Here is a 15,872-nt window from a genome sequence, read left to right as displayed (position 1 = left end):
AATGAAAATGAGAGAAAAATGCAGAGAGGAGAGAACGATTAGTTAAGCATGAGCAATCCTTAAAGTCTGAGGGTATGATAACTCTCCAAAAATGGAGTTATACCCGGCCATTTAGCCAATAATCTTGCATACATTCTTAACTCTCTCATTAGTTATCTCAATTATAATAATTATTTAGTATGAAACAACTCATTATGGTCTAGCATTAAAAGTGATCGAAGTGTATAAAATTTATCCAATTTGTATACCTAATCTATTCATTGTGCAAAGTAGTTAGACCATTATACTAAACCATTATGCTAAAGTAAATCTATGAGCAAATTTTTTGGGCATGACAAGTGAGGAATTTCAATTAAAATAGCAAGGTATGTAGATGTTGGAAGGCCCAATAAGAGGCTGCATAGCTAGAGTACTAATCCATTTTTCAGCCCTAAATTTAAGAAAGGAAGCCATATATAACAAAACCTCCCAAATTAAGAAAGAGAAGGAGAGTAAGAGAGGCAAAAATGGAAAGAAGTGAACAGAGCAAAAATACCTTAATTGGATATTCCAGAAAGTAAGAAGAAAGCTGAAGGAGAAAACAAAGGCTATGAGAGGTTAAGAAAAATGATCTGGAGAAATGTTGAGGGATAAAGGAGCTTGTGGTTGCAAGTAATGTTGAGAGAGAATTCAAAGGTTTAGCTCATGACATATGTAAGGGTAGATGAATCAAGAGTGTTCTAAGTGAATTGGGCAAATGTTATTCATCAACAAGTTGCAATAAGTATTGCAAAGAATCAAATTCATCGTATATTGAAATCCCTGTTAACTAATTTTTAGTTTTTATATGATTTACATACCAAGGTGATGTTATAATTCCTCATCAAGTTTCAGAAAAAGAAGATAGGCAATTATGCCAACAACAGGGACAAATCTAAGAGAACTTACAATTCCAACTTTGCTCTCTTTGATATTTTGAAGATTTTCTCCAATCAACCAAGGCTGGAACACAGTGTAAAGGCAAATATCCCAAATAAATGCGTATGCTAACCTCTCTGAAGATAGATATTGGATCAAGAACTCCCATCTCTCTGCTATACCTCCAAAATTACCGTCTGCTCGACCAACGAATGACCAGATTATTGATATGATGCCTGCTGCACCACCGATCAGGCCAATAACAGGCGCTCTAGTGGTCATCAAAGAGCCCAGTTTCGACTGGGGTCGCGGGGCAGAGTCTTTGCTACCCTCATTAAGCCGGATGGCCATATAAGGTATCAAAAAGGCTGGTGAATGACATGAAAATTTTGTTAAGAGAATTATCTGACCCACCCCTAAACTATATGGAGAAATCAAAGACAGAATGAAGAACAGTTGTTAAGGGATGATATATATTCACTGAAGTTGATTAATCAAAGAAAGTAGCAAGAAATAAAGCTTACTGTTGGTAAGGAACATCTGAAAGCCCCACAATAGGTCCAATGAACCAGTGTACCGGTCCCTCCTTCGGTCGGTGAACAGCAGGGGAGCAAACATGAGCGTCCATGCAATGACAAAATTGAACAATCCCTCAGACATCTGATGAGAAAGAAAACTCCATCATGACAATGGTGTCATTGAGTGAAGAACGATGAAATATTGAAGTCAACCATTTGAAAGTAATTCTTACTGGGTGAAGAACAGGAGCATCAATCAGACGGATGCCGACTGCCATGCCAAAAATCATGAAGGAATCAGAATTAATTTCACAAAACATCAGATATACATTTTTGAATTGATTGAAGAAACTGAGCGTACCAGAGTTCATAGCAGGCAATATAAGAAAGAAGTTAAGAGAAAGACCCAGAAGAGAATTCACTGTTTCAGAACTGATCGCCCATACAGGGTCTCCCTGTAATTGTTAAAAACCAAGAGCAATGAACTTTCTGATCCACATCTACTGTTATCTACTTCATAAAGTAAAACCCTAATTCCCGACATAGAATTAAGCTAAACTAAATGCAATAGCGATTAAAACAAACCGGGGCATAAGGAAGGAGAAACAACCACAAAACGTAAACCCCCTCAGCAGCCCATAGCAGAATTTGAAGGACCCGTCGGACATCGGAATTACCCTCGTCGGCAAAGCCCGCAGAATCGACCAATGTAGGCTTCCGGCGAGCGGCAGGGCAGATGGGAGAGTAATTCCGGCGACGGGGCAAGGGTTGTAAGGCCGTTTTTGTGTAGAACGAGTGAGAAAGCATTGGTTGTTGTGGTCTGCAGAATTGGAAACGGAAGGAGGAAGCATAAGGTTTAATCAGTAGAAAAGAGTTGTTGCAGAGTAAAGGTTGAGCAGGTATGATGGGCGTCCCCATTTTCTCTGGGATCAGCGGTGCGTGTCGAAGTTCTGAGTGCCAATTTGGATTTTGAATCGTGAGGCCTGTTTCAATTATGTAAGGATGGGAATTCAACCGACAGCCATTGGTTTCCACAATTCTTAGTTTCCAAAATTGTATCAATTTTCATACTTAATTCTCAATTTTATACATCCAAATTTATAAGAATTTAACTTTTGTTATATACCACTAGTTTGTAACAAAATATAATTTTTGTAAAATTAACATATTTAGGCGTTAAATTTCTTAAAATTTGGTACCTTCAGAGATATAATTTTTCAAATGTCAAGGTTATATTTCTCTAATGTCGGAATTTTTTTGAGTTATTTTCCAATTTTTAATGAATATATTTATTATTATTTATTCCTATCCTTATTGTTTTCACCTTTTCCTTTTGTTAAATCCTAGATTCTTATTCCTTGCCCTATGTTAATTTTATTTCTATTAAATAGGGCGTTACATTGAGCTTGTAGGTTCTCGTAAAACATAACTTAAACATTCAAATATGCCAAATGAGCATTTCACACTTTCTAAATTAATTATCCCTAGAGCTCTTCTTCTCCAATAGGATTTTCTTTTTGGATACTCCTACAAACTTTAACTTTGTATTTGAATCATAGCTATAGAAAAGCTTTATATTGGAGATACTTCCGCCGTGTGAATGAAACATTGACTCTCAACAAATACTTCATACAATCCCGTCTTCCCTACTCGACCTTCATTTTCACTGTCCAACATAGGATCTTCTTACTCTCATCCTATTGAATTGGAGCGCTCATTGGGGTATGTTGAACACAACTTTCTGTGGGAAACACTCGCACTCTTTATTAACACCAATCGAGAAGAGATCATAAGACACTTAGTAAAATACTACTGCACTTTGTGTTTTTTATTTCTTGGGATGATAACCTAAATAGGGTGAGAGTATCTATACTATGCAATCTGTTCCTAAAATATCTGAATCTTTTTCCTATAATATCTCGATCTTTTCCCTAAAATATACAGTTATCTTTATTCTAAAATACCTAAATCATTTTATGAAAATAAATATACAACGAGCTCATAATTATTGGACTTAACTCTATTGGGCAGTGGTGATATTTTAACACTTGCCCTCGACAATAGTTCTCATTCGCTGCACCATGTTGAGCTGATAACGAAAGCTCTCATGTTAGTCATTTTGTAAACAATTCTGTCACTTGGTCTTCTGTCTTGATTTGCTGCATCTTGATTTCTTCCTTCTGAACTTTCTCTCTAATGGAATGATAGTGCACCTCCACCTGCTTTGTTGTAGCATGAAACACTAGATTTTCTGCTATAAGAATCGCAGATTGGTTGTCGCAATGAAGTGGTATTAGATAGACAATTTTCTGGTGCCAATCTTTCTTCAAGAGTTCCAACTATGTACTTTCCTGAGTTGCTCCAGCTACTGCTCTGTACTCTACTTCTCTAGTTGACAATGATACTGTTGGTTGTATTTTGTTACACCAAAAAGTTGTTCTTGAACTGAGCTTGAACACATACCTGATGATTGATCTTCGGGTATCGTGATATCCTACATAGTCAGCATCATGGTATCTAACTAGCTTGTAGTCTTCGCTTCTTTTATACAAACAATCATAATTGATTGTACCTTTGACATATCTCAAGATCCGTCGAGCCGCATCCAAATGAGGCTTCTTCAGACTTTGCATATATTGACTAATGACTCCAACTTCATTTTCAAATTTTTTCGGCTGGTCCATGTAGAACTCTCTATTTAACTCTCCGTTTAGGAAAGCATTCTTCATATCCATCTGCCATAATTTCAAATCTTTATTTACCACAAGTACTGGAGGAACCTGTACGATAGTGATCTTCGCCACTGGACTAAACATTTCATCATAGTCTAGTCCATATTCTTGAGAGAACCCTCGAGCTACATATTGAGTCTTGTATCTTTCGATTGATCCATCCAAGAGACACATTATTTCGTAAGCCCACTTGCAAGAGATGGATTTGATATCTTTTGGTCTTGGTACTCGTTCCCAAGTTTGATTTTGATCCAGGGCTATAATTTCTTCTTCCATCACTTTTTGCCAAGCGGAGTTTTGTGATGCTTTCTCACATGTCTCTGGCGCATGAACTTTGTCTTCTACAATAGTTGCGTTGGCATACTCTAGATTTGACTTTTGGATTATTTCTAATTGTCTAAGTTGTTGAGGTGCAATTGCCTTTACACCAGATTCACTTGGTTGAGTCACTCTTTGCTCGCCAACATCAATGTCACTTGGATATTCAGACACATCAACATTTGACTGAACGTGCGTAGTTTGCTCCTTCATCTTCTGTTGTAGAATTTCTTCAATTTACTTAAGGCTTGGTAATGCTTCCTTCTTTGAGGGCCACCCCGCTTCCATTACGCCACTCTGATCGTCAATCATGTGGTTTAAGCATTTTGAATCAATGATCCAGTCATCGTCATAATCGATATGCTCTCCCATCATTATCATGAGTGCTAGCACATCTTCTACTATGGGACATAGTACCTCTGCATCCCATTCATCCTCCATCTCCTTTTTGGATGTTGTCACATTGCTTTCAACTCATTTTTTCTTGGACCAACAATTCCTAGACATGTGACACTTTTTCCCGCAATTATAGCAAATACCTCCAAATTTCTTTCCTTGGGAACTCTATTGTCGTTCTTCTGAGCTCATCAAGTTGTGTAGTTCCTTGATGGCTTTCTTTCTTTGTCATCATTTTTGTATCCACATTTTGTAGACGACTTCTTGTTGCTCCAACTTTCACTTGTGTATAATGCTTCTTCTTCCTTCAATGTAATGTCTCCCATTTGTTTAGTCAAAACTTCTTGGCTGGCTAACAAATTCTCAAACTCTATAAGTGATGGTTGAGCGGGCCATCCTTGTACAATAATAACGAAGCTTCTATATTTTGATCGCAATCTGTGGATAATGATTCTCTTCATTCGAGATTCTCCAATGGCAGACTTTGGGTCTAGTTCAGTAATCTCCCAGCAGATCGGCTTGACCTTGTGAAATTACTAAGCAATCGTCATGTCATGTTGTGAAATTGACAACAACTCGTTCTCCAGAAGTTGTAGCCTCGTATCGTTCTTCTTTGAGAATAGCATCACGAACGTGTCCCATGCTTCTTTTGATGTCTGGTCATCCTAAATGTATTCCAACATCTCTTCTTCGATTTGGTCTTCAAGGCAAACATTGCTTTGTCTGCTTTGATTCTCCATTTGCACAAGGCGCCATTAGAATTCTCCTCTGGCTGCATAGTTTCACACCCGCCAACGACCTCCCAAAGGTCTTGTCCTTGTAAATAGGACATCATGCATGTTGCCCACGTGTTGTAGTTGAGTTTCTTGATTCTTCCTACAATTTGGAAGTCACCCATCCCATCGTGTTGACAATACCTCAGTAATACCAAACAAGCCTTTGATTCTTCCTACAATTTGGAAGTCACCCATCGTGTTAACAATACCTCAGTAATACCAAACAAGCCTTGTCGTGTTGACAATACCCTCAGTAATACCAAACAAGCCTTTTCGACACAAGATTTGCAGAGTCACAGACTACTCATGACACAAAGAAACTCACTCATTAGTAATCTCAAGAAATCGTCTCTGATGCGAAAGATCAAACAGAGCTGCAACTCAACCTCGCTCTGATAACAGATTGTTGAACACAACTCTTTGTAGTAAACACTCATACTCTTCTTTATTAACACCAATTGAGAAGATATTATAAAACACTCTTAAAATACTACTCCACTCTGTGCTTTTTATTTATTGGGATGATAACCAAGGTAGAGTGGAGGGTAACTAGACCCTACACAATCTATGCCTACAATATTTGAATCTTTTTTTCTAGAATATCTACCTATCTATATTCTACAATATCTAAATTATTTTACTAAATATAATGGACACATAATTATTCACTTTGAGCATAAGCTCTCATGGCTTTCTTTTGGGCTTCCCCTCATACCAATGGAGATAGTATTCTTCACTTATAAACTCATGATCTTCCACTAAATTAACCAATGTGTGACTCACTCCCAATAATCCTCAACAATCCTCCACTAGAACAAAGTACACTATACGCCTCCCTTGAGGCTTATGGAGCTCTCGAATAGCCTCCCCTTAATCGAGACTCGACTCCTTTCTTTGGAGCCCTCGAACAAAGTACACCCAAACACTCGCACACTTTATTAAGATCAATCGAGAAGAGATTTACAAGACACTCGGTAGAAACTACTCCGTTGTATTGCTTGTAATTTCTTAGGATTATGAACTAAGTAGAGTGGAGGGGTATTTATACGAGATGATAGGTAATCAATTCCTAAAATTTCTCCACGTTTTTCCTAAACTATCTAAATCATTTTCATAAATTTATTCCTAAAATTCCTAAATCATTTTCCTAAATTTATTCCTAAAATCCTAATTATTTTCTTAACATAAATATAGTTACTGATACCATGGTTGGGCTTAACTCTATTGGGCTAGTGATGATATTTTAACACTCCCCCTCACCACTAATCCTCATTCGCTGCACCACAGCGAAAGCTCTTATGTGTGCAAGTATTCAGCTCTTTTGTAGATAGTCTACCACTTGGTCATCTCTATTCTTCCTTTACGACTTTGTCTCTAATAAAGTCGCATTGCATCTCCACATGCTTTGTTCTGCCATGAAACATCAAATTTTCTACTAGACAAATCACAGATTGGTTGTCGCATTGAAGTGGTATCAAATAGTCAACTTTCTGGTGCCAATCTTTCATCAGAAGTTTCAGCCATGTACATTCCTGAGTTGTTACCGCCACTACTCTGTACTCTGCTTCTCTAGTTGACAATGATACAGTTGGTTGTCTTTTGTTACACCAAGAAATTGTTCTCGAACCGAGATTGAACACATACCCGGTGCTTGGCCTTCGAGTATCGTGATATTGTTTGACATATCTCAAGGTCCATCGGGCCGCATCCAAATGAGGCTTCTTTAGACTTCGCATATACTGACTAATTACTCCAACTTCATTTTCGAATCCATTTGGTTGGTTCATGTAGATCTCCTGGTCCAACTCTCCATGCAAGAAAATATTCTTCATATCCATCTGCCAAAATTTCCAATCTTTATTAACAAGTGTTGGAGGAACCTGTACGATAGTGATCTTCGCCACTGGATTAAATGTTTCATCATAGTCTAGTCCATATTGTTGACAGAACCCTTGAGCTACAGGTTGAATCTTGTATCTTTCGATTGATCCATCTGAAAGACACATTATTTCGTATGCCCACTTGCAAGAGATGAGTTTGGTATCTTCTGGTCTTGGTACTAGTTCCCAAGTTTGATTTTGCTTCAGGGCTATAATTTCTTCCTCCATTGCCTATTGCTAAGCCGTATTTTGTGATGCTTCTACATACGTCTCTGGCTCTTTAACTTCGTCCTCTATAATAGTTATATCGGCATACTTTGGATTTGGCTTCTGGATTCTTTCTGACCGTTTGAGTTGTTGAGGTGTCATTTCATTTTCATTAGGTTCGCTTGGTTGAGTCACTTCTTGCTCACCAACACTAGTGTCACTTGAATCTTCAGGCACATCGGCACTGAAGCAAATGTGTACAGTTTGCTCCCCCGTCTTCTATGGAGGAATTTCTTCAGTGTTGTTCAAGCCTGGTAATACTTCCTTCTCTGAGGGGCACCCCTCTTCCATTGCACAACTTTGATCGTCAATCATGTGGTTTAAGCATCCTGAAGCAATGATCCAGTCATCCTCATAATCTATATGCTCTTCCATTATTGCCATGAGTGCTAGCTCTTGTTCTCTATGGGACATAGTACCTCTGCATCCCATTCATCCTCTATCTTCTTTTTGGATATTGCCACATTGCTTTCAACAGACTCTTTCCTGGACCAACAATCTCTAGACGTGACCATTTTTCCCACAATTATAGCAAATACCTCCAAATCTCTTTCCTTGGAAACTCTTGTTGTCGTTCTTCTGAGCTCTCTCAGGTTGTGCAGTTCCTTGGTGACTTCTTCTTTTGTCACCATTGTATCCACGTTTGGTAGACGACCTATTATTGCTCCAACTTTCACTTGTGTAGAGTGCTTCTTCTTCACCCTTCAATGTGATGCCTCCTATTTGTTTAGCATGGCTTCTTGGCTAGCTAACAAATTTTTGAACTCTACAAGTGATGGTTGAGTTGGCCATCCTTATACAACAATAATAAAGCTTCTATATTTTGGTCGCAATCCATGGATTATATCCTCTTCATTCGAGATTCTACAATGGCGGATTTCGGGTCTAGTTCAGTAATCTCCCGACAGGACGACTTGACCTTGTGGAAGTATTGAGCAATCGTCATGTCACGTTGTGAAATTGAGAACAACTCATTCTCCAGAAACTGTAGCCTTGTATCGTTCTTCTTTGAGAACAACATCGCGAACTTGTCCCATGCTTCTTTCAGTGTCTTGTCATCCAAAATATGCTCTAACATCTCTTCTCCGATTATGGTCTTCAATGCAAACATTGCTTTGCCTACTTTGATTCTCCATTTGCGCAAGGCGCCTTTAGAATCATCCTCTAGCGGCGTAGTTTCACACCCGCCAATGATCTCCCAAAGATCATGTCCTTGTAAATAGGACATAGAGTCAGTATAAGAAAGAAGGAAGAATCAATAAGTAGTTAAGGCAATTCAATTGTTCAACCACGTGTTGTAGTTGTTGCTGTTGAGTTTCTTGATTTCTCCAACGATTTGGAAATCACCCATCGTGTTGGTGGTTGTTGTTTGCGTAAGGCGTCGTTAGAATCACCCTCTAGCGGCGTAGTTTCACACCTGCCAACGATCTCCCAAAGATCATGTCCTTGTAAATAGGACATCATGCATGTTGCCCACGTGTTGTATTAATTCTCCATTTGCGCGGGGCGCCGTTAGAATCATCCTCTAGCGGCGTAGTTTCACACCCGCCAACGATCTCCCAAAGAACATGTCCTTGTAAATAGGACATCATGCATGTTGCCCACGTGTTGGCCCACATGTTGTATTGATTCTCCATTTGCGCAAGGCGCCGTTAGAATCATCCTTTGGATGCGTAGTTTCACACCCGCCAACGATCTCCCAAAGATCATGCCCTTGTAAATAGGACATCATGCATGTTGCCCACGTGTTGTAGTTGTTGTTGTTGAGTTTCTTGATTCCTCCAACGATTTGGAAATCACCCATCGTGTTGGTGGTTGTTGTTGAGTTTCTCCTCAGTAATACCAAACAATCACCCATCGTGTATCGTGTTGGTGGAAATTACCCATCGTGTTGACTATACCTTAGTAATACCAAACAATCCATCGTGTATCGTGTTGGTGGAAATCACCCATCGTGTTGGCTATACCTCAGTAATACCAAACAATCACCCATCGTGTTGGTGGAAATCACCCATCGTGTTGGCTATACCAACCTTAGTAATACTAAACTATCACCCATCGTGTTGGTGGAAATCACCCATCGTGTTGGCTATACCAACCCCAGTAATACCAATCAATCACCCATTGTGTTGGCTATACCAACCTCAATAATACCAAACAATCACCCATCGTGTATCATGTTGGTGGAAATCACCCATCGTGTTGGCTATACCAACCTCAGTAATACCAAACAATCACCCATTGTGTTGGCTATACCAACCTCAGTAATACCAAACAATCACCCATCGTGTATCATGTTGGTGGAAATCACCCATCGTGTTGGCTATACCAACCTCAGTAATACCAAACAATCACCCATCGTGTATCATGTTGGTGGAAATCACCCACCGTGTTGGCTATACCAACCTCAGTAATACCAAACAATCACCCATCGTGTATCGTGTTGATGGAAATCACCCATCGTGTTGGCTATACCTTAGTAATACCAAACAAACAATCACCCATCGTCTTGGCTATACCTCAGTAATACAAAACAAACAATCACCCATCGTGTATCGTGTTGGCTATACCTCAGTAATACCAAACAAACAATCACCCCCATCGTGTTGGGGTACCATCGTGTTGGCTATACCTCAGTAATACCAAATAAACAATCACCCCCATCGTGTTGGCTATACCTCAGTAATACCAAACAAACAATCACCCATCGTGTTGGCTATACCTTAGTATCACCCATCGTGTATCGTGTTGGTGGAAATCACCCATCGTGTTGGCTATACCAACCTCAGTAATACCGAACAATCACCCATCGTGTATCGTGTTGGTGGAAATCACCCATCGTGTTGGCTATACCTCAGTAATACCAAACAAACCCATCGTCGTGTTGGCTATACCAACCTTAGTAATACCAAACAATCACCCATCGTGTATCGTGTTGGTGGAAATCACCCATCGTGTTGGCTATACCTCAGTAATACCAAACAAACCCATCGTCGTGTTGGCTATACCAACCTTAGTAATACCAAACAATCACCCATCGTGTATCGTGTTGGTGGAAATCACCCATCGTGTTGGCTATACCTCAGTAATACCAAACAAACAATCAACCAACAATCACCCCCATCGTGTTGGCTATACGACTGACACAAGGAGATCAGACAGAGCTGCAACCACAAAGCATACTAAGAATTCCAAGAGATCGACAACTTACACTAACCTCGCTCTGATACCATGTTAGATGAACACGACTCTCCACAATGGTATGATATTGTCCACTTTGAGCATAAGCTCTCATGGCTTTGCTTGTGGCTTCCCCAAAAGGCCTCATATCAATGGAGATAGTATTCCTCACTTATAAACCCCATGATCTTCCACTAAATTAGCCAACGTGGAACTCACTCCCAATAATCCTCAACAGCTTAGAGGTGTGGTGGTCGTCCAACTGGTCGATAGCGTTCATTCCATCCATTAGTGAGCGTGAGAGCAAATGAAACCATATATGGGAGTAGTGTTTTTAAGTTCTTTTCAAATATTTATTTCCTTTGATCTTAAAATGATACAACAATCAAACATGAGTATTCAAAGCCTCCAGAAATTCGTAGAAAATCGAAACTCAAAATAAAGAGAATATTAATATAGCAAAAACCCATAAATATATCAACCTCTTCATTTCCGACTTGAGCTGCGGGTTCGATATATCCTTTTGGTGGAAGTCGCACCTCTCTTTCGTTGTCTAGTTGCCGTACAACTGATTGGCTCACCCTAGTTTCAGTATGTATACACTAATATAAGTAAAATAGTGATTAATTGTAATTCCTATATTTTAAAATTAAATAATCAAGCAAAAATAATTCACTTATAATAAATGGTATTTATAATAATTTTATAGTTTAATAATTATTAAAAGAAAAGAAGAAAGATTAAAAATATTAATATTAAAAATTTAATATATGTTTATGTTCCGTCACCAAAAAATAAAAATAAAAATAAAAAGTGACGGTCAACCCTACATAACATACAATTAATAAAATTAATAAAAGGATTAAAAATATTAAAAGTAAAAACCAAAAAACATGAGATTATTCCCTACCTAAGATGAAGGGTTACTTACATGTACGTAAATGTATGCATTCATATACACGAGGTTTATTAGTTCATATTTAATTAATTAAGTACAAATCATATCTAATTAGGAGTATAATTTTTGGATGCATGAATGTTGAAAATGATCTAAATTACCATATACCTATATTGTCATTGGTAGAAAATGTACGATATAATTTAGCATCCTTTTCTAATAATACAAATTTCTTTTTTCCCAAAAATTTTACTAAGTTTTTTGTTGTTATCAACAACCGGTATCAGACCAATCTTGCGGCAGCCGGAATGACAGGAGAGAGACAAGTTGATAATTTTGTTCGACCTACTATCTTGAGATTTGAAGGTCACTATAATTATTGGCTGATGTTGATGAATTTTTTTCTAAAATCAAATGAGTTGTTTTATACGATGGAGATAGGTTATGAAGAGCCAAGTGAAGGTGAGGTGCTCTCAACCGTTTAGCAACAATGGTTGGCAACATCAAAGTTGAATGACTTAAAGGTAAAAAACTACTTCAATCGATTGATTGGATTATCTTGAAAACAATGTTTCAAAAGAAGAACGAGTTGAAACCTCTGTCCAATCTCACCATGAGAATGGAGAGTATTCATCACAAGTTTAACAAGAAAAATCAATAGAAGAAGAAGATCATGCTTACCATCAGATAAATCCAAGATGAAGAAAGAGACCAATTTCGATGATGGATTATGATTCCAGTTTTGATAGCGTTTATTTTGCATTATTTATGGATATTTATCTAATTATCTATGAAGAGAGAAAGGAAGAGAAGTGCAATAAGCTCCCTCTCTTAAATAAAGGGCACAAGAAAATTGGAGCAAAATGGAATGATGATGATGAAGTGGATAAGTAGATGAGTCTAGAAAGAAAGAAAAACAAAAACAAAAAAAGAAAAAAAAAGAAAGAAAGGTCAACATTTTCATTGTTTGCCTTGACACCATAATATCAACAAAACTAGGAATTTGAAATGACAAATCTTGGTATGATGAAATATTTTTTTTGGAGTAGAAGTTACTCAGATTGTTACTGGCATCTTTATATGTCAAAAAAAGATTTAAAACGGATGAGCGTACACTTGGAATTCCATCAGAATTGGGTTTGAAGTTACACAAGGACGTTGAAGGGCGAGAGGTTGATAATAAATGCTTTAAGCAGATTGTGGGAAGTTTGATGTACTTAACCTCAACAAGACTAGACATCATTTATGTTGTTAGCATGATAAGTTGGTACATGGAGCATCCAACAAAGAAGCATCTCAACGAAACAAGGAGAATACTTCAATATGTGAGAGGAACTTTAAAATTTGGAGTATTCTAGAAAGAAAGGAGGTGATCCAAAGACAGTTGGCGATTATGTAGGTGATATAAATTCGGGAAGTGTTATCATGATGAGTTTAGGAGCTATCCGCGGATTTTCAAAGAAGCATTCTATTGTGCACTTATAACTACAAAAGCTGATTTTTGGCAGTACCAGCATGCTCGTACCAAGCAATTTGGTTAAGAAAGGCTTTAAATTCTTAATAAGAAGCAACCAGATTCCACGGTTAACTACTATTGTGATAATACGTCAACTATCAAGTTGTCTAAAAATCGTGTTGTAGGGGAGTAAGCAAATCCATTTTTCAATTTCATTTCTTGCGTGATTTGTATAAAGAATGCACTTTTGAACTCAATTTTTGTAAAAGTGATAGAACAAATCATAGATCTATTCACGAAACCCTTCCAACAACCATGGTTTAAGAAAGTTCTAAATTATTTTCTAAAGAATTCAATTTTAAGGAGGGTGTTGAATAGGTGTAGGTGTAGGTACATTATTTTTGGACACATGAATCCTATAAGAGAATATCCCAAATTACCCCTATATAATTAGTGGAAAAGGTAGCTAGTAATATAAAATTCTCTAAGTTCTACCAAAATTTTATATTTTATTATATGAATAAATTTGAAATTTCCCTAATAAGATTTAAAAAAAAAAAATGATATAAAGATGAGAGATTAAATTATATTTTAAAATAATAAAAATAAATATCATATATGATTGATGAGCTTTAAAAATTATAAGCTTAAATTTATAGATTAATAATGTTTTGTATTCCTTATTTACCCCTGGAGAGTGACATACCTTGTCGTTGAGTTGCAGAGTGAAGCCATTCTCAGAAGCAATGACTCTCAGAAGATTCATTTTACTCTCCAAATTTGGCTTCCTTGTGGACAATTTTAGCATTATCTACCAAATTGCAACCCAAAGCATTAAAACATAACATAACTTAATTAATTATAATATCCTATTCACCCATATTTAAATCACCAAGAAAAACATACCCATCCAAACTCTCTCATTAATAAAATTTAAAACAATTCTTTCTCGATAAATGTTTAATATTTAAATTTTATGACTTTTAGTTATTAATATAATATATGGGTAGATAACTCAATAATTTCAGAGGTTTTCCTTGACTTTGTCCGTGTCAACAAACAATTCGAAATGCCTCGACTTTTTTAGAACAGGTTCGAGTCAAATAGTAATGATTCGAAGTACCTCTTTTTACACTATATCGGAAATTCAAGGACTCAATCGTATGGATATGTAAAATACAGAATTTCCAATCCTAGCAGGAAAGGGAGGGAAACGGATACTCAATTTAAAGTGAGTAAACAGAATTCCATACTCGATCTCATAGATATATATAGAATTATGTGGAAAGCCGTATTCGATGAAAGTCGTATGTATGGCTTGGAGGGAGATCTTTCATATCTTTTGAGATCCACCCTAAACTTTTATATAAATAAATATAAAAAAAATAACTCAAAGACTAAACCAAAGCTAATATAAAAGTAGAGGGTTTGACTAGCTTGTATTCTCGTCCCCAACTTAACTAACTCTGTCAACCTCTAATTTTCACTGTTTGTTGATCCGATATAATTCATTAAATTTTTTAATGAAATAATAAAACAATAAAATTTATGGAGCGAAGACTTAAACATGAGACAGCTTGTAGGAGCTATGGTGCTTCCATATATTATTTTTTTATATTTTTATTTTAAAAATAGAAAAAAAAAAGAGGTTTGACTTTTATTTCTTTATTGAAAAGACAAAATTTTGTATTTATATGTGTGTGTCTAAAATTTTAAAATAAAAGAATTAAATACTTATTGTGGAATTAAATGTAAAAAATGATATAATATTATTTTTAATAGTGTATTATGTTTACTAATTAAAAAAAAAAAAATGCATAAAAATATTAAAAAGAAAGAAAGAAAGAAATAAATAAATAAATAAGACCAAGAAAGTGTTATTAAGTGAGACTTACCGAGTGATTTACAGTATTATTGTTGCGTAATTCAACAGCACGAGCAGCAAACTCTCTGCCAAATCTAGAACTCAATACCGATTTAATCTCTTCAAGCTCTGGAAAGTCGTCACATCTTGAAGCTGCAAATACCACACTCGACACTGCCTCCTCCAATTCTTTAGGGCACTCTCTATGTAAACATTAATACTATTCTCAAATTTTTATTTTGAAAAAATGGGAATTTAATTCTGAAATTTCATTGTAAAGTAGCAAACCTTCCAGGTGCAAGGAGGTACAATCTTTCCCTCAACAGATTCAGATACCCTTCCATCATGCCATAAGCATCCATTAGATTTTGGTGTCGAATCATTTGCTCGCACTGCGCACATCATCGAGAATTTATGTCGAATGATCTGAAAGTTAATCGAAAAGGGGATGAGAGACGTACGCGAGAGAGGGCTAGTTTGGGAAGGCCTTCATGAAGGAGACGAGCGGCGTCCTTTCGATCTTCGACGTACCGGCCATGCCGAAGCTTCTTTAGGGTTTCGAGGTGCTCCAAAGCGTTTTGAACTAAACGTCTGAAACTAGAGGACCTGCTTCTTCCCAGGAGAGGTTTAAAGACTCTTCTCAGTTTTCTCATCCTTACCTTCTAAGGCTCATTTGGATCTCAAACTAAC

At 37.0% G+C, this 15,872-nt stretch overlaps 2 protein-coding genes across 2 annotated transcripts; both read right to left on the bottom strand.

Moving 5' to 3' along the window:
• Positions 1-766: 766 nt before the first annotated feature.
• On the bottom strand, positions 767-2,472 carry LOC111799629 (uncharacterized). The gene is made up of 5 exons (XM_023683052.2): positions 2,001-2,472; positions 1,777-1,870; positions 1,649-1,686; positions 1,422-1,557; positions 767-1,265 (listed from the first exon to the last, which is right to left on the bottom strand). Exons 1-5 carry the CDS (start codon positions 2,331-2,333, stop codon positions 850-852), a joined length of 1,017 nt encoding a protein of 338 aa, XP_023538820.2. The 5' UTR covers positions 2,334-2,472; the 3' UTR covers positions 767-849.
• An 8,857-nt stretch (positions 2,473-11,329) lies between these two features.
• On the bottom strand, positions 11,330-15,872 carry LOC111799739 (uncharacterized). Its single transcript, XM_023683201.2, has 5 exons — positions 15,644-15,872; positions 15,471-15,574; positions 15,214-15,385; positions 14,025-14,129; positions 11,330-11,546 (listed from the first exon to the last, which is right to left on the bottom strand). Exons 1-5 carry the CDS (start codon positions 15,833-15,835, stop codon positions 11,451-11,453), a joined length of 669 nt encoding a protein of 222 aa, XP_023538969.2. The 5' UTR covers positions 15,836-15,872; the 3' UTR covers positions 11,330-11,450.

The sequence above is a fragment of the Cucurbita pepo genome, chromosome 1, assembly GCF_057944985.1.
Source record: "Cucurbita pepo subsp. pepo isolate OVF chromosome 1, ASM5794498v1, whole genome shotgun sequence".
Taxonomy (NCBI): Eukaryota; Viridiplantae; Streptophyta; class Magnoliopsida; order Cucurbitales; family Cucurbitaceae; genus Cucurbita; species Cucurbita pepo.
Note: the sequence above shows the minus strand (reverse complement) of the source record. Positions and strands in the feature narration are given on the sequence as shown.